This window comes from Tauraco erythrolophus, chromosome 6, assembly GCF_009769465.1.
Source record: "Tauraco erythrolophus isolate bTauEry1 chromosome 6, bTauEry1.pri, whole genome shotgun sequence".
Lineage (NCBI taxonomy): Eukaryota > Metazoa > Chordata > Aves > Musophagiformes > Musophagidae > Tauraco > Tauraco erythrolophus.
In genome coordinates, this window is record NC_141470.1 from 26,721,386 (window position 1) to 26,748,580 (window position 27,195).

At 42.4% G+C, this 27,195-nt stretch overlaps 1 protein-coding gene across 1 annotated transcript; it reads right to left on the minus strand.

Moving 5' to 3' along the window:
* Positions 1-7,929: 7,929 nt before the first annotated feature.
* LOC104374175 (acyl-CoA (8-3)-desaturase) lies at positions 7,930-26,658 on the minus strand. Its single transcript, XM_009980226.2, is given in 16 exon segments — positions 7,930-9,125; positions 9,307-9,432; positions 9,824-9,884; positions 9,887-9,902; positions 10,656-10,752; positions 11,425-11,522; positions 13,189-13,220; positions 13,223-13,264; positions 14,784-14,844; positions 16,294-16,422; positions 16,595-16,696; positions 17,094-17,212; positions 17,215-17,290; positions 19,349-19,459; positions 25,745-25,932; positions 26,604-26,658. Coding segments are annotated over 16 exon segments (1,425 nt in total). The 3' UTR covers positions 7,930-9,013.
* Between the last annotated feature and the right edge of the window lie 537 nt (positions 26,659-27,195).

The window sequence follows — 27,195 nt, forward strand, 5'->3', positions numbered from 1 at the left end:
TGTTCTTGAGCCCAGCTAGCTGATTGCCTACTGAAAACCATGGAGAGAAGTAGTCTACTAAGCAGTGTGTGGGTGTCTATGTGTTTATTGTCCATTAAATGGATTATGTTGATTTGCCACATAATGTTATATACCTGTTACTCATCTCGGAGGAAAAGGCATTGTTTTCTCCATTTGGAGATCTGATATATGAATTCTCAGACAGGCATGTGAGTCACCATTTTCTCACAAAATTGTATCAAATCAAGAGTCTTTCCTCACCTAATACCAGTGGCTGTGGCCTATGAAGGTTTAAGCCTGAGAACCCACATTTCATGTGTGAGTGCCCAAGTATATTTTTAGTTGGGGTTCTGTTAATCTTTCTAGACTGTTTCATTTTTATCTGTAAGTTAATTGGGTGAGAAGGAATGTCTGCTTTCTACACTGGAGATGAACTTTAAAGTACCTACCTGTTTTACAAGTTGCTATGATTTAAAGTAGGTATTGGGCTTCATGATTAATATTATTTTTGAGACCTTAAATGGCTTAATGTAAAGGTTTGCCATGAGGAAACTCTTCTCAAAGATGCATGCATCTTGGGACTTCACTAGTAGGTTAGGCCACCCTAACAAAAAAAAAGTTTTTAGCTGTGGTAAGAACACCCTTTAATATCACAGATGGGAGTTTCAAATATCTGAACACATAGTCATGAAAAATGTGTTCACTGTGTCACAACAGGGGTTTGTAGCCTATTTTGCCTGGATGCTGAGAGGAAAAAAGATGTCACAGATTTTTTTTTTCCTCTAATTTAATAAGCTTTCAATGAAGTTCATAAACAGTAACCACCATCATTTTGGAAAGAGGAAAGTAATATTTTCAGATTTTTTCCCCTTAATAAACATTTGAAATTATTAAATGCAAAATAATTTCTCTTGAACTATTTACTTTTATTCCCCTTTCTCCAATTATTCAGTCTTCATTCTGCCTGTGGGATGGCTCCTGGCTTGTGTCCTTCCCTTTCTTCCTTCTGTCCAAGGGGAAGAAGGCAGATGTGTGCCCTGTGACTGTATTTCTTAGATGTAAATGAGCAGGTCCTGGGAGGGTCTTATTTGGATACATACATGCACACACACCACATGGGCTGGTGTTCTGGCATATGGAATGGGTCAGAACTCATCCTTTACCCTTCATGTGCCTTTACTCTGCAGGTTTCTAAAAGCAATAATACCCTAGCCTCAAGTCAAACCTTTCTGTACCTCAGCATAGGAAAGACATGGACCTGTTGGAGCAGGTGCAGAGGAGGGACGTAAAAATGATCCGAAGGCTGGAGAACCTCTCCTATGAGGACAGGCTGAGAGAGTTGGGGTGGTTCAGCCTGGAAAAGAGAAGGCTCCAGGGAGACCTTCTAGCAGCTTTCCAGTACTTAAAGAGGGCCTACAAGAAAGATAGGGATGGACGTTTTATCAGGGCCTGTAGCCATAGGACAAGGAGTAATGGTTATAAACTGAAAGAGAGTAGATTCGGATGGGATATAAGAAATTTTTTACAATGAGGGTAGTGAAACACTGACACAGGTTGCCCAGAGAGATGGTAGAAGCCCCATCCCTGGAAACATTCAAGGTCAGGTTGGACAGGGCTCAAAGCAACCTGATCTAGTTGAAGATGTCCCTACTTATTGGGGGGGGGGAATTGAACTAGATGACCCTTAAAGGTCCTTTCCAACCCAAACCATTCTATAATTCTTTCTGCATTTTGAGTTTTGTTTGCTGTGGGGTTTGGGGCCTCAGACCAGTACTGCAGAAGTGGATTGATCCAGTGCTGTGTTGCATGTTCGTATCTCTTGTTGATTACATGAAGATGTGCAGTACATGGTGAAGCTTGACCTTTCCTCCCAGGCAATAGTGCAGAACTTAACCTGAACCAATGTTTGGGCTCACAATTGTGTGATCATGACACAGGTCATGACACGCAAAGCTGGACTTGAGCATGGCTTTGACTCAGCTGATCTTGAGGATGTAACTGAAGCGGTTGCATAAGGCCATTTTGGATATAACTGGGAAAAGAACTAAGGCTCTCTTTTGATTATTGTAAATGAAATTAGGGCGATTTTGCTAGATTTGTGGTTTGTCAGTAATTGCTAGATGCTCACTTAAGTCTTGATTCCAGCCGAGAGCTAAAGATCTTTACAATCTGTGCTGTAACATCATCTCACAAATAGCTGTTTAAGGAACCTGCAAAGTATCTGTCGCACTCCCTTTCTCTTCCATTCCATAAAGAAAATATCAATGTACTTTTCCTATGAAAACTTCTCTCATGTGAGAAGTTTTGAGGTCCTCTTCTGGTTCAGGATGATTTCAGTTGTGAGGATGGATCACTTAGACTGAAGAAGATTCCTGAAAAAGCCCTGTGTTCGCAAAAGGTTGTAGAGAGTTGTATATTTATAGTCTAGGAAAGCTGATCAAGGTTAAACAATTAAGCAGTGATGTAAAAATAATAAGCGAAGTAGCTTAATACTTGTTTCACAGATAATGATGATGCTTTTACAGCCTGGATTGCTGTGTAGAGCCTGTATGACTTAGTTGTGTAATAAAAACTTGAACTTTGTCATGGTGGGGTTCCATCCAATGTCAAACTTCAACCCCAGTGCAGCTGGAAGTCCCACTGCATTGCAGTCTGAGAGTACAGAGGCCCTCAGGAGTTGTGCTGAAATTTATTTTCAGGTCACACACTAAAGTGTGGTAAACTGATAGTTGTACTTTTTAAATTAAAAAAAAAAGTATATACATATTTTTGCATCCTACTTTCCAGAGCAAAGTAGCTGGATCAAGGAGGTCTAGTACTGTTACATGATTAACGCTGATGTTTTTTAGCCTAGAAGTTGCAGCCTGACCTGTTTCATTAAGTGATTATACATTGCTCTTTGCCTTGAAAGAAAACAGTAGACACTGGTTACTTTGCTTTTTTTTCAGAAGAACTTGCAGACGATAACTTCATAGTTTCTTGAAAACCTCAGAAACATTCACCTTGATCTTAATCCATCTCATTCAAATAATTATGAGAACATAAAAGATGCTTTGCTTGGTTGCTGTAATCAAAGTTGGATCCAATGATTTGATTCAAATACTGTAAAGCTATAACGGAACAAGTCAGAAGAAAAGCTTCATTTCCTGTTTCATAGCATGTGATAAATCACAAAAATGTTTTATATAGATTTGCTGGGTCTGTTAAATTTAGTGTTTATTCTTTGCTCATTACTCTTGGATTTCACCATTTTAAAACTTTGACCAGTATCGGGAAACTTGTTATCTTTTATTGATTTTTCTGGGGTTTTTTTAAAGGAAATAAATCCTTGTCTCACAGTAATTGTTGATTCAGGATTAACAGGAACAGCATTGACACACAAATGGGTAGACTCTTCTACAAACAAATAGCGGGGAAAGAATCATCTCTTTCCTATTTTCTACACTTTCTACACAAGGAATCTTTCCTTGACCTTGTGCATAAATGTTGTAAGAATTATTGAGGAGTAAGGATACTGTTTACAGATTAAGTTGCAGTTGCAACACTCCCCAAACAGATTGAAAATATAAAATGCCATAAGGCAGCCTTCCCTGGGATGTTAGCAAGGTGAGTGTTCAGCTTTAATTCTGACTTTTGTTCACAACTGCTGCTGGGGTTGCCACAGAAAATGCGGGGGGAATAAAAGAAGTTCTTGTGGAAGTTGGTATCTCGTTTTCTACACTTGGACTATGTAGGTGTGTAAGACTGTGAAAGGGTGAGGGTGTCTAGGAGACGGAGACTGCTGGGAGACCTGAACCCAAACACCAATCTCTCAGCTCACTTTGTTCAGTCCATTGCAGTCACTTCACCCTCATTGATCATGTCCAGCCGCCTTTTTAGTTCCCCCTCACTTTCAGAAAACAACTCAATTAAATATGTTTCTTCACATCAGCATTGTCTTGATATAATAGATCAAAGAAAGCTATTCAGAGTAAATCACCTGTTTGATCAAACATCATCTTTTGTTGACTGCTCTAGCGAGCATCTGCCCAAATGCTGCCTGGCTGACCCCCTCCCTGAGCCAAGGTCTGCACAACCTGTTCCCAGCCAGCTCTGCTGAAGTAGCAGGTGCCTAGACCCTGGCAAGCAAGCTGGCCAAACCAGTGCTGCTTTAAATTACACAACACTCACTCTGCCTAAAGGTGTAATCTTTAACAGAAGGTGAATGTATTTATGCCTTGCTTGCATTTTTTCCCCCTCTATCTTTCTGTTAAACCTGGCTAAATAAGGCAATGAGTTGTGTTCCCTTTTGTGTAGCTTAAGGTGGGGAAAATCAAAATGAACACATACTAAGGAGACAAAATGACGTAGCTCTGCCTAATAGTCGTTCTCATATTGTCTGTGGGTTCCCGACATTGTTCTTGACTTTATGGAGAGAAGTTGGAAAAGCAAGAGTGAAGAAGTCTCTCCCCATTTTCCCTGCTTTACTTACTGCGTATGTGCAGAGTTAAGGTGCTTTTGACACTCGTTGCTTTTCCTAAATGCTGCTTGCTCTTTAGATGTAAAACAAATAAATTACAAGCTCTTTTTTTTAAGTGAAGTTATGCATCTGATGGACACGTGTGTACAAGTTCGAGGACTGCAGGATGAAGAATAGTTTCCACACTTTCATGAATAAACAGTGTCATTATGCTATAAAAAGTTTGGCTAAGATCTGTTACTTTTTAACAGATACAGCTTTTTGTTTAAAGATTGAGTGTTTTATTATTTACTATTCAGCTTTATAAACAGAAGACATTCAATGTGCTTATTTCATTTGCTTAATATTTGGCTATTACTATGAGGTGCCATATATAAAATGAAATTTGTCTCACACTGATATTTCTTAAAACACACCCTTTTCAGAGACAGTTTCTCTGAAAAAAATATGTCATTGTAATTTCAAGTTTTCAATATTATTTCTAGTGGAATCTGTCTATCCTGGGCTTCTCATATCAAGATATGACTTTGGAAAAGAATAGAATTTGCATTTCAGAGTTGCAGGAATAAAGGCAGTATTTTAGAATAAGTCAGTTAATATTTTGTATTATTTCCACCATTCTTCACATTTATAGAGGATACTGTAGTGGGGAGTCTAATTTTGCTTCTACTCTGTTTTCATATACCGTAACTACTTTATGTAAGAGATGGGGGATTTTTATGCTTTTCTGTTGGGCTGTAGAAGTAATTTGCATATGTTTCCTTCTTTAGCCTTGCAGTGGTATCTGCTGTGTAAAATCTTTCCAAGCTACTAAATATTTTCCTCAGGCTTTGCAGGCAGCTTTTCATCTAAACCTATACTACCTACCATACTGATTAGATTGGTCAAAGATAGCTGGGGAAAATTTGGCAGTTCCTCCTGTTTGGCATTGACCCATATTGCTTAGGCTTTATTCCACATTTATCCTCAGCCCATCATCTCAATCTTGCTCAACCTTCTTGCACACGTTTCCTTATGTGCACACTGTTTGGTCCTCATTAATGAAAACATTGCAGCTCTTTCCTTTTTAAATTGCATTTTTACTTACAGGGGACCTGACTGCAAATTGCACTAGAAGCCAAATGAGTCAAACGTCCAAAAATTGAACGCTGGTCTTCAAAATTGAGCTGCTCATCTACCTAGGAAATTATTTTTGAAGACTACTTCAGGTAATTTTAAAAGGCTTTTCAAAATAGTGGAAATGTGTTTGTGAATGACTGATAGCGTTCTAAGTCCTGCTTCACTCCTTACTTCTCCCACAGAGTTTTCAGGAATTGCTTCTTTTACTCCCATGGTTCAGGAATTGTACTTTGTGCTATTAACCTCTAAACGTAATTACATGTTTTCCAAAGTAGAAAATGTTTTCATAATAAATCTTTTACATGTTCTGGCTGACTATACCAGTTAAAGGTTTTTAAGTAGAAGTCAAGTTGAGCATGGTGCATATAATTCGGATAATCATTGCACAAACAATGCAAAGTCCATTCATTACCTAATCAGAGGCTTTCTTATATATTTGTTTTACTAGGCAAGATCTCTATTTATTAACCTCATCTTACTTTCATTATTGTAAAAAAAGTGGTCTTAACTGCCGATACTCAGATGAGTATTTTTTCTGTTGTTCCCAAAGGTTCCCTTTCCAAAAGTAAGTCTTTTATTTCAAAGTCTGAGTGCGTACTTGCAGTGGTACTCACTTCAAACAAAGAAGTCTGAAGTCTCTATTACTAATTAACAGAAAGATTTGGATCCTGTACTCTTGTTCCCTTATAGTATATGCCAGTGCTCGAGTCCAAGATGGCTGGTGCTCCACCTTGTGCGATGACGATTAAAAAGTAGCCAGGATGTAGTCTGAGCAAGAGTGGCTTTGCATCATGATGAGTGCACGTGGCTTTCAGTCCTGCAAGCCAAACTTGCATAAGCACTATTCAACTCTACCCTTTCCCTGCTTTCTTCTCCCACCTTCCTCACCTGATTTTATTTGTAACCCAAACTCTCAGCTTCATTTACAGAGCTGTAAACCTCACTGGGAAGCAAGGAAGCTTACTATCTCCCAAAACTTCCTAGAATGCTTAGAAATATGATGTGACTTTCTGTAACGATAGATCATGAACGAGCTCCAAAAAAGTAATATAAACCACCCTCTATGTATCAAGACATGGGAAGTAAAAAATGCATTTCACTTCATCTAGTCAAAAAAATCCTCAAATCTATTTGTTTCAGTGGATTAGGTTTAGGCTTAGTGTTAGAGCCATTAGGGTTAAGGTTAGGATTAGGTTTAGGGCCTGTTAGGCTTAGGGTTGGGATAAGAGCCTGTTATTGTTAGTGTTAGGATTTGGGGATTTGGGTTAGGGGCATATAAGTGTTAGGGTTAAGGCTAGGGTCATTAGGGTTAGAGTGTTACTGCCTGTTAGTGTTATGGTTAAGGACACTAGAGTTAGGGTTAGGGTAAGGGTATGAGTTAGGGCCTATTAAAATTACAGTTAGAGACTTTTAAGGGTTAGGGTTTGGTTTAGTGTTGTAGTTATGGCCTATTAGGGTTCAAGTTACTTTAGGTTTAAGACCCGCCAGGGTTGTGGTTACAGTTAGGATAGGCTTGGGCCAGTTAAGGCTGGGGTTAGAGCCATTGAGGTGAAGTTTAGTGTTGTGTCCATTAGGGTTAGGTTTAGGGCTTGTTAGGATATTAGGGTTATGTTTTGGGTTAGGGCCTACTAGGTTGTCAGTTAGGGTTAGTGCTTGTCATGGTCTGTTGGATCTCCAATTTACAGGACAATATGCTGTGTGGTTTAAACTTTATTTCATGAGCTCATTAAGAAATATGACAAATAAACAGGGGCTCAATCCCCTTTTTCCCAGACACCTCATCACTTGAATTCGCTTATTCACCACTCAAGTGGTAAGAGCTGCAGGTTATAAGTTATGAAACCTTAATTTGTGCTCCTATGAGCAAAACCAAAAAGAAACTGTTCTCTAGCTGACGGTGAGAGTGCTCATCCTTCCTTCTCCATCACGGTGCTGGTGGCCCCTGTATCACACCAGGAAGCACGAAGACTCAGCAGGCCAGCTGCTGTTGGATCCGCTTCAAAAGCTTGAGTGAGCTGAAGAGCACCAGGTGCCTCCAAGTGACTTTGGTGAATGCAGGCACTTGGAGTGCCAATCTCTAATGCTGGAAGAGGCACTGTTTGGCAATAGCTATTGCTGTGTTTTATCAACACTGTTTTCATCATCAGTTTAAGAGACAGCACTTTTGGGTTATGAAGAAAATTAACTCCATCCCAATCAGACCCAGGATGTTTGGGTTGGAAGGGACATTACAGATCATCTAGTTCCAACCCCGGCCATAGGCAGGGACACCTTCCACTAGGTCAGGTGGCTCAAAGCCTCATCCAGCCTGACCTTGAACACTTCTGGAGATGGGACATCCGCAGCTTCTCTGGGCAACCTGTTCCCGTGCCTCACCACCCTCAGAGTGAAGAATTTTTTCCTAACACCTAATCTAAATCTCTCCTGTTTCGTTTTAAAACCATTACCCCTTGCCCTGTTGCTACAAGCCCTTGTAGAGCATTTCCACTCCAGTACTGCCCTGCCCAGGGAAGAAGCCCTTCTGGGCCCTGTCTGACTAGCACGGGTCACCTGCCCCTGAGAAGGTGGTTAAAGCAGCAGATAAGGAGCAGACCCAGAGCCAGAAGTCCGTACAGTTCCCAGTTTACCTTTTGGTGTCCTCTAGAGTCCTCTTGCCTGGCTTTTAGATGCATAATTGAAGATGGTATTCATCTAGAGGCATGATACAGTTACACTGTTCTCACACCCCAGGATAAGCAATTTGAAATGCACACAATAAGTTTCTATTGTACAGGTTAAAATACATACCAGAAGTGTATCAGCACTCTTAGTCCCAGTAATCACAGCTTCTCTATCAAGAGGAAGGTATAGTATGGCTGCATACTAGATACAATGTCTGTACAACTGGAGATGCCTGTCATTGTGACGAGGAGGATACTCTAGAGAACAGTAATGGGAAACACATTTATGTTGTTATTCAAGTATATGCTGCAATTGCTGTACTCTTAAGTGTGATATGTAGCTTATTATAATTTATTATGATTTAAGCACATTGCTGGAACACCATGTTAATTCAAAATCTTGTACAATTTCAAATGCTTCAAATAAGCAAACATTGTATTAAGCCTTAAACCCTCGACATGAGGAGTACCTAAAAATACCACTGGTCTGAAATGAAATTAAGTGCGTGCAGCTGCACCAGTCCATAATCTGACTTGAATACACACTCAGGCTCAGAAATGCCCTTGGCCATATTTACTCAGACACAGCTAGCAAAGAGTTTCTCCTATTCTAACTGGTCATCTCCTGCTTGCCCTATCCACTCTTAATATATCTAAACCAAAACACCAGGAAAGACTAGAAGTAAAATTCAGGTAACTTCATGTCTATTGAAATCATATCCATCTCTTCTTATCCATCCATGACTTCTGCCAGAGTCCCTTGTGGTCCTGTTCCTCAGCTTCCTGGGAATGCAAAGACATGCAGGCTATGAATGGTACCATCAAGCCCTGTCTTCTTATTGTGTAGGTAGGCATCAAGCCAGAGCTCTCCTGAGTTCTTCAGAGAGCTGAAAGAGAGAGTGCAGAAGGAGACGTTGAGCAGACTTGCTTAGGGGAGTGTTGGTGGGGACAAAGGAAATGAGGGATTCTGTGCATTGATTTGTAAGAGAAAACAGCCAACTCTTGTTCTTAGATTCTAGTCTCTCCTACGTCCTTCTGCAATTTTTTTGCCAGTGTGGCGTTACTTACTGCACTATGTCTGCAAAAGCCGTGAGCAACGTCTTACATTGGTACTCAATGCCGTGTTTGGCACACAAGGACTTCACCAGAGGAGCCACCTTCCAGTAGTTGTGTCTTGGCATTGTGGGGAATAGGCTGTGAACAGGAGACAAACAAATTTGTTTTCAGTGCTTTTCATTATTACTTTCCAGGAATCACCCAGCTCATACGAGTAAGGTCTTTAGCATTTCCTGACTCTTCCTTTCCCCTTGGAGTGGGAAGTGGGTCACTGTCTGTATGGTTTCACAGATCCCACCCATGCTCAATTTAAGGTAGTTGTTCTCACCTTCCTGTGGGTTCAGTCAAGGTTTTGACTGAAAACCCTAAAGAGAATCATAATGTAATTCTTTTAAAGACCAACTCCTTTGTGTTCCCACGCTATTTGTAGAATTCAGAGAAAAGAAGAATAGGGAAAAGAAAATAGAAGAGAAAAATATTTTTTTTAAAAAAAAAGGAAAGAAAATTCTCTCTCAGGGTGCATACTCACTGGTGTTCAATCTGGAAGTTCAGATGCCCAGTAAACCAGTCATTAAACAGAGACTGCTCACATTGCATGTTGCCTGGAGCTAGAGAAGAGGAAAGGAAAGCAAAGTCAGTACAGACTGGCGACTGCAGCCTTTCTCATTTGCTTAAAGAGCACAGTATGCTGTGCTACTCTTGTCTATTGTTTACTTCTAGCTTATGCTGTGCTACTCTGTTCTATTGTTTACTTCTAGCTGAAGCTGAGCTACCTCAAGCCAGGGATCATAATCGTCCTTCAGTTTTGTGGACCAGCAGATGTACATAGACTGGCTAACATGGACCATGGTAAAGCTAGAAGTGGGCTCTGTGCTCCTGTGAATGCATGCGAATAGTCAAAAGTTCCTCCTGGGTCTTCTCAAATCTATGTCTGCAGAAAATGCAGAGACGGCAGGGTACTACTATGATGGTCAGACTTTATTGTTGGACTCCAGTAAGTCTCTGTGCAAAGAGGGGACACCATGCTGGCATTCTACTAGGGCAAAATTGCTCAGCAAGAGCAGACATAAACTTCCATCTCCGCATAAGCAGAAAAGGTCCAAGACAAAATGATGCAATAAGTGGGGAGGTGGATACATTTAGGAAATAGAGCCAGGACCTGGCTTTGATTCTAGATTGTCCATGAACTTGTCATTGCTGTCCTCCTTTACTGTTACTATAACTGAATCATGTTATCCTATTAACCTTCACTTCCCAGTTACCAACAGGTTTTCACCCTTAATGCAATAGAGGACTTGCTTGTCTTATGGTTGGAGTTTGTACTTGTGTGGCCACAATTCTTAAGATGGAAAATATTGTACCTGAGTAGACACCCAGTCCAAATTTTTGTCATAGTAAATATCCATAGGGATATGGTTCATCTGTGAAACCCAGACAAACCAGCTGCTCTCCAGCATCCTGTGCAATCAGACAAGAGGCCAAAATTCAGTAACAAGTAAGCAAGTCAATGACGAGCCATTGACATAACAGCATAGCCAGACCTGCAAACACACGGCTGAACACCAGCCTTGCTAATCCAGCACGGAAGAACTTCTAAAACCTGGAAGTTTCATAATTCCTTATCAAACTCATTATTATTTAATATGTTTGTTATAAATCTGATGTAGTCTGGTATTCATCTTGTTTTATCTGTAGCCAAGGACCAAACTGATTAGAATCAGTGAAATGATCCAAGTGAAGAGCATATTGTCCATTCAAGCCAATGCTGCTGGATAATGCCTGAGCATTTGCAAGCCCAGGCTAAGCTGTTTCTGTTAAATGTTCTCTTTATCTCACCAGTAGCAGACCCAACACCCAAGGCAGAGAACGCTATGTAAAGCAAGTATTTTTCAATTTGGTCAGCACTCAGGGAAGAACTCTTTGCTGCCAGAGCCAATGAGGCAATGTAAAGCTTAAACCGGCAATTGAGCAGAAGAGTCTTAGTTTAACTTTATGGAATTAAAAAATTAAGCAAAAAATTAGATGGTAAAGGAGAATATGGAAAGATAAGCAAAGGCAGAGAAAGGCAGGCAGGCACAGATGGAAAGAATATGTAAAGGAAGGCTAAAGAACCTTCTAAAGAGAGATCACCTGAATATAAAGTAATATGCCAGGAGACTCTTTATTTCTAATAATGATCCATAAGTAAGAAAGAATCTGATATAGAAGGTCAGCATCCAGGCCAAGTCCTACCAAAACCAGAGACAACAAGAAAAGAAATAATTACAAGTTACATTTGCTGAAATCTTTTTCTAAGCTTCATGTTATATGTACAAGAAAACAATCTACATTGTTATATGTACAAGAAAACAATCTACATTCAGCTTCTGTAGCTTTTTGCTAAATTGAATCATCTGGAGCAATCCAAGTTAAAATAAGCTAATAACCTTTTATTTTTGTTCATGTCTTGCTATAATAGAGAGGAATCTAGGCATTCCTGCCCAGTAAGTAGATTTATGCTGTAGTAGTCATTTTCTAGCTCAAATGGAATCCATTGCTCAGCATTAGCAGCAGGAGTTGCTGAAGCCTTAGGCTGCAAGCTGTGAACTTTCACCAAGATATGCTTTTGGCTGAGATAGAGATGATTTTCTTCTTAGTAGCTGGTACAGTGCTGTGTTTTGGATTTAGTATGAGAATAATGTTGCTAAACACTATACTTAGCAACAACTAAAACTTCAGTGCGTTATCTTAAGTCGAGAACGTTTCAGTTTCCCATGTTTTGCCATGGAGCAGGTGCACAAGAAGGACAAACTGGAAGATAAGGAGGCTACAGCTGTCAGAAGAAGCTGCAACTTGGCAAGATAAGAACAGTTAATGGTCTGCCTGGAGTCAGAGAAAGAATCCAATAAGGCATTAGAAGACCCCAGACCAAAAATCACCATCAGATCAAAAAGGCATATCAAGATCTGGTGCATAGATTGTAAGGGTATAATTGTCTAGGGATTTTTTTTTGTCTGGGGTCCCTCTCCAGAGGCACCCAGCTCAAGCTGGGTGTTGTTTTTTCTCTGGCTGAACCATCTGAATATATTATTTTTTAATATTCAAAGCCTGAGACTCTACTACAGGAAACCTCGGGTCGAGTCCGAAGGAAGAGACTGAGTGTATGTGTGAGGAGTCGAAAGGGGCATCCATCAGCTCACCGGAGTCACCCACTGCAAAGGGACTCTGGTCCTGGCATTTAAAGTCCCAGGTGGTGTGTGTGCCACTCCTTGAATGTTGTGTGAATGCTCAGGCAGTGGCTTCTCCTTTAACAAATATATTGGCAAATGACTACCCATGCTGAAACATGAAGACTTGTATCAAATCACTGTCAGGACTCCACATTAAGCTAATTGCTAGACCAGCGATCTCATTTTGGCTAGAAGTTGCTCTGTTCTCCTGTTATATGCATAACACACGCAAGAGTAGGAAGAACGAAGCATTAATTCTGGCTACCTAGTGTAGGAAGTAATGCCAAGTATATGTGTACTGCTAACAAATCAAGGACAACTGTTCCTATAAATCCACATCTTCCCTTTCCTGACCACTACAGACCTTCCAATTTGCTTCCCAAACAAAAAGAGACAGCACATTTTGTGGTTCTGCAAATAAGGCAAAGCAGTATGAGCCAAACTGCCCCATTGCTTGGTTTTAGGCCTTTATCATCAAGCTGGAGAACATAATGGATTTAGCAGAAAATATACAGAGCCACCAAAGTTACTGCACCAAACTGACTGTCATATTGAACCTAACCGAATGGCATAACATGTTACACAGCAGGGACTGAGCTCTGGACAGAAGCTGGCTCCATGTTCAGAAGAAAGGTTGAAGGCTCACAGCTGACCCCTTCTTGGTTGCACAAGCAGCAATACTTACCACCCAATACCTTTTTGTGTATGCAATATAAATGTGTGGCAGTGGAAGTAGGTGGGAAACAGGAGCGGAGGAAGAGCTGTAAGGGAGAATTCATTATCACTGGTAATGTCATGGACTGAATGACAGATAATCAAACTGGAAGCAAAGGCTCCCTGAACAGCTCCTCAATACAGAGAATATTCTGAGAAGTTTTAGGGCTGCAGGATTTTCTGGATAATTTCAGTATGCATCAATGCTGGTAAACAGTAAGCAATCCAGAAGCCTGCTGACCTCAAGAAGTAAAATAAAGGTAAGACAAGAAGCTCTCTGAAGCTTGATTGAGGGCAGTTCCTGCTCTTCTTAACAGCCTGCTACTGTGCTTATGTCACCTACACAGGTAGTATTGCCTTCCATTTCCTCATAGCTCATGCAGAGCTATGACCACAGCTTCTTTTAGAAAAGAGTGAAAACGAAAACAGGTGTGGGGAATCCTGAAAAATAAGGAGGACAAGACCCCAGAAACTTAATAATCCTTTTGAGTACCATGGTAATGACTTCAAAAGAAAGCAACTGACTGATACTGGTTGGGATGCTATACGGGGCTCTGAGCAACCTGATCTAGTTGAGGATGTCCCTGCTCATTGCAGGGAGGTTGGACTAGATCCTGGGAGGTCCCTTTCAACCCAAACTATTCTGTGATTAGTGCCTTTAAACATTTCTAAGTCTGTCCATTAATCTGATAGTGCTTACAAACCTGAGATTTCATTTTAGGCTTCTAACTGGGGAACAGCCACAGAGTAGTATTTTGAGAAGAGGCTTCCACAGCCCCAGAGCTTATCTGACTCCTCATTCAGTTGTTCAACAGGAATACATATGAAACCCTTTGCCTACCAGGGATTTTGGATTGCAAGAACTACGCAAACTCCACCATCCAAATGGACATCTCCATTGTACTTAAAAACCGAACCAACACAAGAAAAAACAACCCTCAGACTATTCTTTAAATCTGAATGCTACTGAAAGATGCGATATGACATTGTCACATGGGATCACCTGCCTTAACTAGGCATCTCCAAGTCGCATATTTGAGAGAACGCATTTCTCAACTAAGCCTGCTAGTTCTGCCTAGCCACTGGAGAGAAGAGCCACTGCCAGAGCACAGTCCTGCCATCCTGAGAGGTCAAGGGAAAAAAACCAGATCAAATGAATCACACCTTGAAAGTGCCCATTTCTGCTGGGTTTTAGGGTTAAAATTCATGCTATTCTCTTTTCAGGCAAGAGTCCTAAGCAGCAGACCAAACTGTTCCAGAGAGGTGCAAGAGGTGATATCTCCTTGTCCCATGTTGAAATTGTGCTGCTTTGCAAAAGGAGTAAAGGTCCACTGGGAACAAAGGAGCAGGAGTGAAAACCTAGAGTGGAGGAACAGCATCTGCTATGAGGTCAGACCAGATTACTAAGGGGTTTATACTTTCAAGTCCTCAAAAAATTACATGCGAAATGATTATGTTCTTTGATGCAGGCACCCTGGTTCTGCTCAAGTCCTACAGGTCAAAAGTTAAGATCTACAAGCCCCATTAGTACTCTTCATGGTATTGCAGGAGAATGGAGATACTCACTGATGAAGAAGTATTTGTGTTGGTGATTGTATGGCATGTATTTTTTCTTTTTGATCCCAAGCTGTGAAAAGAATCAGAGGAAAAAAAAAAAGAGCACTGAGTGAACACTAAGCAATCTGCACAGGTAACTTGCTGCTGTTTTCTATTCTTTCTTCCCCAGAGGCACTCTTCCTGCACGCTTCCCACAACCCTCATTCCTATTGCCTCCCTCTTGCGTACCTGTCCTATTAGTTTACATACATAAAATAAATTTCTATAAATCTTGTTCCATTAGTGTACAGCTTTGAGGCCTTACAGCTTTGTGAAGTCTTTCAGAGATAAACTTTTAAGCAAGCATGGAATTTTTCTCCAGTAAGCCAAAATAAATTAAATAAGCAATTGCTGAAAAGTAGTTCTAGATATACTTATGACAAGCCAAAACAGAGGTAACACCCATAAGAAAACCTACGTTGGTGTGTGTGGTAGGAAGGAAACTGCTGTAACAGATACTACCATTGCCTGGTTGGAACAGAATGATGTAATAAAAATTATACCAGAACATGTCATCCATTAAAAGATGGTGTGTTAGGATAAAAATAATTTTGAGAGTGGATAGAGGTGAATTTTAACTGTTGGATTTCCTTGTTTTGGTGTTCTTACTGCATTCATAAATCAATTTGTGAAATATTAGATATTTCAAGGCTGAGTTATGTTATCACTCAAAAATAATCATATGTATTCCCTCCCCCCCCTTTATTCTCTGATTCTGTACACTTAAATGACAGTTTCATGCTGGCAAAAGTCTTCCAAGGAGAAAAACATTTCACTGCTGTAGCTACTCAGAGAGTCTAAAGAACGGATGAAGTTGTACAGCAAAAGGGATTCAGCGTTGTCTTATGCTGTCACTCCTGGAAGTGGCCTAGCAGTATGAGCTGAGAACATCCTATGTGGTCAAATGACTTCTGCACATGAACTGCCAACAACTAGTTCTACAGAGCTACAGGAACAACTCTTGGTTGTTCAGTCCTGCTGTGCTGGCTGCCTTTCACAGCAAGGCTTCTGCCTTCTCCTAGAAGGCATAGATGTGCCAAAGCCACCTGTACCTCTGAGCCTCAGACATTAATATTAAAGTAATAATCCCAGGCCAACTGCAGACATGCTTTGTATTAATGTTTACAAGTTGTCTAATAATCACTAGTTACTGAGTTGTTCCACTAAGTCATTAAGTTGCTATAACCATTAATAGTGTTTTTGCTGATAGATTTTTCACTTTACATGTGATGCACGTACATCATGTCTAATTTATTTACAACCACTTGTCAACCATTCTCAAAATTTTTGAAGGAACTTAATGGAAACTGTGACCTGCTTACAAAAGCTGAAGACAGTAAACACAGGTGAAAGGAATCTCTTTTCAGAAACTGTCAGCACATCTTAGGTTTTGATCTTTGTTGTACAACATGCTTTTTGTTGACTAGAGTGTTCTTCCCAGTTCCTGGTACGTGAGTGCACACAAAAAACACACACTGACCTCTACAGAGAATTTCTTCCCCAAAGTAAACAAGAAAGGGTGCATATCAATATCAGGATCTTTCCGGAAGCAATTGGGTTTGGCATGGTGCTGGGAGTGCAGAAGAGTCCACCATTTAGCTGATGCTCCCTGTTTTATTGAAGAACAAAGTCTGAAAAGTACAATGTTTTCAGAGCCGGATTCTCTCCAATTTCCCAACTTCACCCAATGCTGAACACTACCCTCCAGAGAGTCTTCAGAACACGCGCTTTTACAGGAAAGCCATCAAATCTAAGTAGTTTTTCCAGGGTCAGGTACTTACAATCAAATGGCACATTACAAACTTATGCAGCAAGTGGTTCCACTTGGTCTTCCTGAATACTGAAAGATGTCCTAAATCATGTTGTAACCATGAAGCCTGGACCTAGAATAGGAAAAAGAAAACATTAGGAATGGAGGAAAAGAGAACTGAGACCAGGACAGTGCCATACCTGTCATTTGCTTTGAAATATCAAGTTGTATTTTTTGGACAGTGCTCCAAAGTCACAATCAGAAAGGAACTATGAAATCCTGAGATCCTTGAGGCTTCCCGAAGAATGTATCTTGCTGAAAGAATCCCAGACTAGGTTTAGTGGGAGCTCCCCACATGCCGAATTTCTTCTTTACATCTTCTGTAAACACATGCTATATAGTGATTGTTCTCTTATGACAAAAGACAACTATGCCAAGTGAGGAAATGGAGGACTACAAAACTGCAATAGTGTATGCGTAGGAAAGTTGATACAAGTCTATGTGTACATGCTGTGGACTTAGTTGCTTACCTGTGAAATGGTCAGCACCACCAGAGAGGCAATAAAGGGCACTAAGGATGTCCCAAAGCAGTAGAGAATGAGCCAAGCAGCAGTATCCAACAGGAGGATGTGAACGAGGAGGATGAAGAGAAGAGTTTATTTGGCTTCAGAAGTCCCATTTTCTCAACAGTAGCACGCAATTCACGAAAGTCTTTCACCAGCATTTTCTGTGGGAAGCATCGATGTTACATTTCATGTTTGTAGATTGTAGCACTGCAGCCTCAAAAGCCAAGGACCACTTTAACCATGGAAAGAAGGAGCAAAGAACCTGGCCAAATGGGCAAGAGCTGGCCTTGCATACTAGTAAACTTTATTATTGCTCTCCTGCAGCTTCTCTGTGTCTTTGCTTGATAAGGTACATAGAGCAGAGGAGCAAGCAGCAACCATCACAGAGCACAATGGCTGTACCCCCAGCCCTTACAACTATATCTTTGGTGCTTCCATCGTCTTCTTGGCAGGTAGCGTAGGGCTCAGATGGAAGTTGTGCATAGTGGAAGCTGTACTGTGCGTGCATGAGCATAGCACGCCATCTTGTGGTGGGCCTTTTGGATGAAATTATTCCTTTTCTGCCACCAGTTCCAATAGACTGTTACATGTCTTCACTTTAACCTTCCCAAGGTTAACACGGGAGGGTAAAATGCCTGGATGAAAAACGACACCTACAGCCCAGCTGGCCTCAGGCTGGTGGGCACTGAGGAAGGAGGATAGAAGAAGAAATGAGCACAGCACAGGTGCTAGATCAACCCACCTTTGTCTTTGCCAGCTCTGCAGATGCCCTCCCCAAGCCTGATTCCCGTCTCCGTGCAACCCAACCCACGAAGAAGCTTACCAATCTGCTTCCCTAATTGTTTATGGGAAATGGCATTTGCATGAAGCAAGGCACACACAAGGCTCTGGTGCAGGCCAGCTATGGGATCAAGAAATAGGCAAGGCATGGCCACAGATGGGTAATAGGGTTCATGAGATTCCACCTACATAGGAGGTGTGGCCAGGCCATCTTGGGATGGTCAGACTGCTCTGAATAGTGTTTCTAATGCCCATTTTACATGGGGCCATGTATCATCTTGCCTCCCCTTCAGCATGCAGTGTGGGACTATGCAAAGGAGAAGTCAGGGCAGGATGGAGTCATGGGGAAACAGATAGTCTTGAATAGTGGGAAGCAATAAGGACCATACAGGGAATATTTGTACTCTAAGACTACACCTGTTCTGTTGTCTGTGCCTCTCTCATGAGGTTTTCTTTGACACACTAGGTTGGTTACTCTCACAATCTCCAAATGATCATGCAGTTTGACCTTGAAACTGATGTAAGAAGGCTGTCCGAAAGGGCAAGCCTGTTAAACTTAATTCAAGGCTAAAACATTCTAACTGCAGTCTCTCCCTATAGATACCTGCAACAGAAGGCAGTACAGTCCAAAAATTTACTATCAACCAGAAATAACTACTTAATTTTTGGTTAGCTCTTTCTCAAAGCAGGGGAAAGAAGAAAAGGTGATAGCTGCGATATTCACGAGAGCAAAACAAGGCTCTGCTATTTATGTAGAGTTGATGTGATAAGAAAAATTCATCTTCAGGAATTGTTCTCAACCATATCACGTGGAGCTGCTGGAGTGGGTCCAGAGGAGGGCCACGAAGATGATCCGAGGGCTGAAACACCGCTGCTATGAAGACAGGCTGAGAGAGTTGGGACTGTTCAGCCTGGAGAATTGAAGGCTCCGGGGTGATCTATTGCAGCCTTCCAGTACTTAAAAGGGGCCTACAGGAAAGCTGGAGAGGGACTTTTTACAAGGGCGTGTAGTGATAGGACAAGGGGCAATGGATTTAAACTGAAAGAGGGCAGATATAGATTAGATATAAGGAAGATATTTTTCACTCAGAGGGTGGTAAGGCACCGGAACAGGTTGCCCAGAGAAGTTGTAGATGCCCCATTCCCTGGAAGTGTTCAAGGCCAGGTTGGATTAGGCTTTGGGCGACCTGGTGTAGTGGAGGGTGTCCCTGCCCATGGCCAGGGGGCTTGGAACTAGATGATCTTTGAGGTCCCTTTCAACTCTAACCATTCTATGATTTAGACTAATATTCATGTATTGTTTAAGCAATAGCACAAAAAGTTGTGAAAAACCTGGATCCCATTGTTCCAGGAGCTACACTGATACAGAAGAACAAAGTTTAATCTCAGGATATTTCCCTTTAATCTATCTTTGATCTGATTTACAAGGATAGACTTACATTTTTAGTGGGCTCAATACTGGGTTGATCTGGTGCCAGCTCCCCGATCTGCAGTGACTTCAAATACCTGCTCACCAGCACCTTGTCAACATGGAATGCTACAAAGGCATCCTGCAAATGCACAGGAGTAAAGGAAGAGGTAAGAAACACAAATACTATGGTACTAACCTCAATCTGCTGCACTCAGTAAGGCATTCATGGTGGAGGAATCGCAGTGGCAAAGATGGCTGGTTTACCTTTCTATCTTCTCAACCTTTTGTTGATCTTTTTCTTCTCATGTTTGTCCTATGCTCTTAAACAAGATCTTATTTCAGCTGGCAAACGGAAGAGGTCTGATTTCCACTACTGCAATTACTACAGGTATGCAAGCTCCACAATACAAAATTGAATGAATCTCCATTGTACACCTAAAGCAGCATCTAACTCCCTTGCCTTTCTTCTTTCACCTCTTCTCAACTTCAATATTAGTGACTTTTCCATCTTCCTGGACATCCAGGTCCTCAAAAGATCTTTCCTATCAGCAGACGAGAATCATCTTTGTTGTGTAATTTATCAAAAAGAAAATTGCCCTTTAAGTCCAACCTCTTAAATGAAAAACAGTTGTTCTTATTCACTAGGTAGAGAACTCCACTCTCTAATTGACTAGGACAGGAAAAACTTCAGGGATCAAGTAACACAGAGAACTTAAATTTCTCCAGTACTGGAAGATATTCAGGAGATGAATGCAAGGACACAATCTATATGCACAGGCCTGGTGTTTCTGATCTCTTGAAGATATGAGCATGAAAAAGCAACCATATGATAGCTTATAGGCAGGGCTGTGGACAGAAAGGATGAGATTCAGTCTGTAGGAATGGGATTTTCCCTGAAAATTCTCTAGCCATGGAAAATCAGTTTTGTACCTCCATGCTTTTAACTTACTGATCTGCTTGCATACCTACTTTCGCACCATCTTTTGTCTGATTCCATTTAGTCATTCTGAAAAGACCAAAATCAGTGCTTCACTGCATTCCAGCCCTGGAGTTACTCTGTCCAAATGTTTATTAAGAATGGTTGTGTGACAAAATGAAGGTGTTTAGCTAATCTCTTTGAGCAAACTGCTACATAATTTGTCCTCTATTCCACAATGACATAGGTCTGGGCAACTGTGTGACAAACACCGAGACATACACGTAACATATGGTGGGTTTAAATACCGTGCACGTAATCGCTGTCAGTGATGAATCAAAAAAAAATAAATCAGCAAGCAGTTTCTCTGTAAAATAATCCACTGCAAATACCTGGTTATTTCATGATGTTGTAACACCAGATGTTTTTACAGTCTCCAAAATTTAACCAAATTTTGCCAAATTCAGCCAAAAATCCAGTCTCAAGATTGTTTCTCCTGTTTTCTAAGCCATCTCATTCCTTAGGTCTACTCTTCTGTTCTTTGTGAAAAAACATCACAACCAAAAGTGGCAACAAAAGGACTCTTCTTCACAGTCTTGTGCAGAGCCACTCTTACTGATATTGTGACATTAATTATACTCATTTTCCATTCCTCAGGTTTCTTTTCTTACTGAGAGCCTTCCATTTTTTCATCCTCTCCTCAGTTATCATCTTTCAAGGCCATATGCTCTTGGTACAATCTTCCAGCCAATCCAAGATAATTTTTTTGATTTTTCATGCTGTACATCCAAAAGATTAAGCAATTGACCTATTCCATGATGCACAGACCTCACTAAAGTTGTATTGATTTTTTTAATAAGTGTTTCCTTCACTTCTTTTTGTCTCTGGTTCCCAGACTAACTAAACAGCCTATTGAATTCACACTGTCACATGAAACTGCTCCTAGTAACAAAAAGGAGTTTCTTACCTCACCCACAGTATCCTGGATATATTCCCATTGCAACTCAGTATGGATATAACCACGCTTGCTTTAAACCAGATAGTTCAGGTTCACATATAATCAGACTACATAGGAGAGCGCAGAAGCCACCACTCACTAGTTTACCCCAATTCTGTTACAGGCTGATTAGTGCCAGCATGGCTTTCTCTGTACTGGATCATAGAATGGTTTGAGTTGGAAGGGATCTTAAACATCATCTAGTTCAAACGCCCCTGCCGTGGGCAGGGACACCTTCCACCAGACCAGGTTGCTCAAAGCCTCATCCAACATGGCCTTGAACACTTCCAGGGATGAAGTGAAGAATTCCACCTCACAGTAAAGAATTTCTTCCTCAGATCTAATCTACATCTCCCCTCTTTCAGTTTAAAGCCATTGCCCCTTGTCCTATCACTACATGCGCTTGTAAAAAGATTTTATGCACCTGCACTATAGACGTACCTATAGCAAATATTCCACTTTTTACTCTCTTCCATAGGTTTTGCTGAGGCCAAGATGCACAGCATGCAGAGTTCAAGTAGGGCAAGATACTCCAGTATCAGATGTATCCATTAATTAGCCTTGGAATAAATAAACATTTTGAATATTGAGCCTTGTCAGAAGTGATGATGCTGTTATTATCTGAAAGTGCCAAGTTGATGAAGATTTATGAGTACTTCAGCATCTCTGGAGCAAAGTAAAACCCCTTTCTGTTAATTTCATTTACAGCCCTTGAGTTGGAGTTTTATTGTATACACTTAAAAAGAGAGAGGGGGGAAATAACCAGGCATTTTTCCATTATGGTACACAACCATAATAATAATGTGCTTCACACTTCTGTGTGAAGACAGTTGAGCTGATGTCACACAAAACCAGCTGAAATCTTGCAGGGCTTAATGATTTGGACATGGAACCAACCTATAAGAACCAGCTTAGATCCCAAAAACAAGCATCTGTGTTTTCCAGATCCATCCATTGCCTGGGGTATTCCAGCATCCTAAAATGAAAGAAACCTGACAGCACTAACTAGAGAAAATGAATGATGGAAAATACGTAATCCAAACAGTAGCTAATATAGAATTTGAAATTAAACATAGTGGACTGAAAATTTTTTTTTATTTCCATGAGCCTCAAACATTCCTTATATGTGGAAGATATATATACCCTGGAGGAGGAGGACCGAGTGGATGAGGCCCTCTACAGACAGATATGAGCTGCCTCATGTTCACGAGTCCTCATGGGGGACTTCAACCACCCCAATATCTGTTGGAAGGACAACACAGCAGCGCATAGGCAATCCAGGAGGTTCCTGGAATGCATGGATGATAACTTCCTTCTCCTGGTAGAGGAACCAACGAGGAGAGGTGCTTTACTGGACCTTGTTCTCACCAACAAAGAAGGGCTGGTGGGTAACGTGACGCTCAGGGACAGCCTTGGCTGCAGTGATCATGAAATGGTGGAATTCAAGATACTTAGAGAAGCAAGGAGGGTGCACAGCAGGCTCACTACCCTGGATTTCAGGAGAGCAGACTTTGGCCTCTTCAGGGATCTCTTCAGTAGAGTACAATGGGATGAAGCCCTGGAGGGAAGAGGGGCCCAAGAAAGCTGGTTAATATTCAAGGATCACCTCCTCTGAGCTCAGGAACAGTGCATCCCAACAAAGAGAAAGTCAGGTAGGAACATGCAAGGAGGCCTGCACAGATGAACAAGGAGCTCCTGGACCAACTCAGGCACAAAATGAAGGCCTACAGAGGGTGGAAACAAGGACAGGTAGCCTGGGAAGAATACAAAAAAATTGTCCGAGCAACCAGAGATCAGGTTAGGAAAGCTCAAGCCCTGGTAGAGTTAAATCCGGCCAGAGACATCAAGGGCAACAAGAAAACTTCTATAGATATGTCAATGATAAAAGAGATCTAGGGAAAATGTAGGCCCTCTCCGGAAGGAAACAGGAGACCTGGCTACCCAGGATATGGAGAAGACTGAGGTTCTCAATGACTTCTTTGCCTCAGTCTTCACTGGCAAGACCTCCAGCTGCACAGCCCAAGTCACAGAAGGCAAAGGCAGGGACTGGGAGAGTAGGAGAAGATCAGGTTCGAGACCATCTAAAGAACCTGAAGGTGGACAAGTCCATGGGACTTGATGAGGTGCATCTGCAGGTCCTGAGGGAACTGGCAGATGAAGTTGGTAAGCCACTGTCCATCATATTTGACACGTCGTGGCAGTCTGGTGAAGTTCCCACCGACAGGAAAAGGGGAAGAATAGCCCCCATCTTTAAAAAGGGAAAAAAAGAAGACCCAGGAAACTACAGGCCAGTCAGTCTCACCTCTGTGCCCAGCAAGATCATGAAGCAGATCCTCCTGGCGACTATGCTAAGGCACATAGAAAATAAGGAGGTGATTGGTGACAGGCAACATGGCTTCACTAAGGGCAAATCCTGCCTGACTAATTTGGTGGCCTTCTACGATGAGGTTACAGCATTGATGGATAGGGGAATAGCAACTGATATCATCTACCTGGACTTATCCAAAGCATTTGATACTGTCCCACACGACATCCTTGTCTCTAAACTGGAAAGACATGGTTTTGATGGATGGACCACTCGGTGGATAAGGAATTGGCTGGATGGTTGCACTCAAAGAGTTGTGGTCAACGGCTCAATGTCCAAGTGGAGGCCAGTGACAAGTGGTGTTCCTCAGGGGTCAGTACTGGGGCCAGTGCTATTTAATATCTTTGTTGGTGACTTGGACAGTGGGATCGAGTGCATCCTCAGCAAGTTTGCAGATGACACCAAGTTGTGTGGTGTTGTGGACACGCTGGAGGGAAGGGATGCCATCCAGAGGGACCTTGACAGGCTGGAGAGGTGGGCCTATGAGAACCTCACGAAGTTCAACAAAGTCAAGTGCAAGGTCCTGCACGTGGGTCGGGGCAATCCCAAGCACAAGTACAAGCTGGGCAGCAAATGGATTGAGAGCAGCCCTGAGGAAAAGGACTTGGGAGTGCCGGTGGATGAGAAGCTCAACATGAGACAGCAATGTGCACTGGCAACCCAGAAAGCCAACCGTATCCTGGGCTGCATCAAAAGAAGCGTGGCCAGCAGGTCGAGGGAGATGATTCTGCCCCTCTACTCTGCTCTCGTGAGATGCCATCTGGAATACTGCATTCAGCTCTGGAGTCCCCAACACAAGAAGGACATGGAGCTGCTGGAGCGGGTCCAGAGGAGGGCCACGAAGATGATCCGAGGGCTGGAGCACCTCTGCTATGAAGACAGGCTGAGAGAGTTGGGGCTGTTCAGCCTGGAGAATTGAAGGCTCCGGGGTGATCTTATAGCAGCCTTCCAGTACTTAAAGGGGGCCTATAGGAAAGTTGGAGAGGAAATTTTTACAAGGGCATGTAGTGATAGGACAAGGGGCAATGGCTTTAAACTGAAAGAGGGGATTTAGATTAGATATAAGGACGAAATTTTTACTCAGAGGGTGGTGAGGTATTGGAACAGGCTGCCCAGAGATATTGTAGATGCCCCATCCCTGGACGTGTTCAAGGCCAGGTTGGATGAGGCTTTGGGCAACCTGGTGTAGTGAAGGGTTTCCCTACCCATGGCAGGGGGGTTAGAAGTAGATGATCTTTGAGGTCCCTTCCAACCCTAACCATTCTATGATTCTAAGATCAGGGAACTGTGTATCTTGGTTTTTCTTTTCTTTCTAAATACGCAGCAAGGAATCAATCACATTTATCACTTCTTTTTATAGCTGTTAATTTACCACTATTTTCTACCATTTCTGCATACAACAGAAGGCAAGAACTCCAAGGAATCTGCTGAATGTTTTGGGATGTCTACCACAGGTTTCCACGGTATTAAAACAGCAGTCAGACAAGGAAACACAACGAGCAGAAGTCTTTTTACCCACAGATTAACTCGCCAGCAGTTGGGCTCTTGTCAATTGGTTGATTCTTTTAATTTCGTTCATCTCAAGGCTCAGAAGGACCATATGCAGTAACTACAGAAACTTTTTGGAAGACTGCTTGGGAAAGCACACTGTCTCTCCTTTCCCTCCAAGTCATGCCAGGTGACATTCAGGAGAGACACCTTTCCTAAAGCTACGTTTCTGGAAACAGCTACTGTGGTTGCCACAGGGCTTGTAGCAGCTTCTCCACCTTACCCTGGCTGTCAGCAACCACTGCAGCTTACAGCAGCTGCAAGAACAAGATCAGGAGCTAAGAATAATCCTAAAGACTTTAGCTGGATAAGCACTTACACTCTGGTTGCCCCACGGGCTAAGCCTCTTTATTTCACCTGTTTCCACAGCATGAGGCTGGAAAGCTTGAATGTAGCAGTGACGAGACATACCCTCGACATTGCGACATGCCCTCGGCCCTACGACACACCCCCAAGCCCCACCAGTTCCTAGTAAAACCATTTCCTGATCTCCCACTGCATGATGTTTGCCGGGTACCGGCCTCCTCCACCCCGCATCCCAAAGCCAGCCGGTAGTAAGCGCCTCCCTGCCGTCACCGTCCCAGCCCCCAACGCTCACCGTGGCGTCCTGCCCGGCGTGGCTACCGATGAGTCGGGCCCCTCCCGGGTGCCTCCGGTAGAAGTGGCTGATGTCGTACACCTTCCTCTCAATCACCAGCCAGCGCTCTGGAGACCCCCGCCCCGTGTGCTGCCCGATCTCCTCCCAGGTGAAGCATCGAAGCGCCGGCCCCGCCGCCGGTCCCCATCCTGCTCCTCACACACCTCCCCAGTGCCCCTCAGCGGTACCATCCTCCTTCCCTCCCGCCTAGCCAGCCCCAGCACCCTGCTCTTGCCGTGGTATATAAGGGTGGGACGTGCCCCCGCCCACCCTGCAGCCCTGGGCCCCCGCCCTCCTCCTCCTCCTTCTCCATCCCCGGGATGTTGGCAGGGAGGCTCTGGGAAGGGTGAGCGGTGGTGCTGGGCTGCAGGCAGAGCCTCTACCCAAGCTCCAGCTGCTCTGGGTTTGGCCCCCACCACCCCCCAAAAAAATCCAACTCTGCTTCTTCACTGCCCCGGCTCTGGCAGCCACAGTGAGACTCAAGTGCAAAGCATAGGTAAGGAGTATCTCACCGCTTAAGTGTTTTTTTTTCTTCTCAGGTGGCTTATTCTGTTCCCAAGACAGGCTTTCTGGGCTCTGACAGTCAGGGAAAACTTCACTTCAAATAAACCTCTGATTAACTTCTTGTTAACCTGAAAAATAATCTCACTCTGGAGCTCAGTTTAGATGTCACAGTCCACGAACCCTTTTGGAAGAAACATGAGCGATGGACATTCTTACGGATTTAAAAACAAACAAAACAAAACATGCCAATCTTTTAAGAACTCAATATATATTTAGAACTGCTGAAACCTCGTAGTTCTATATTTACAGTTCTCACCGTACAAACGGAGCAGAGAGGAGGCAGCTTCCGCAGCACCCTTTACAGCAATCATCCTCTCAAAGTGCTGCGCTTGATGCTGCCATTACCTTGGATAAGCCTGGGATGGCACACACAAAATGTTATACCAGGTTCTGATGGTAGGTTGGGAAATGGCTTTTTCTTCCCCTTCCCCTGTCCCCTTCCTATTTGTAGAATTACTAAGCAAACCATTGACTTGGTGACTCCAGGAAAGTAGTAGTAATTGCAAAATAACATTTGGTTCAGCTTGTCCTATCTTTCTAAAGCAGTCATAGCAGTCACATAAATTTTTCTCTTTTCAAAACAGACCATAAAATCTTGAAAATATTATGAAAACACAACTAGGTCAATTATTTCTTTGTTCTATAGAAAATCACATGTTAAAGCCCACATCAGCATCAACCCAGATGGAAGAGCACACAATTAGGGTAGAGCTTTCAAAGCATGTGATCAAAGCTGAAATTAATTTGTCTGAGTTACTATCTTTTGATGGTTTGCAGTATTTAATTCAAATTAATTCCCATACATTTGTAACATTTCACAGATTTCATAGATTTCTAGGTTGGAAAAG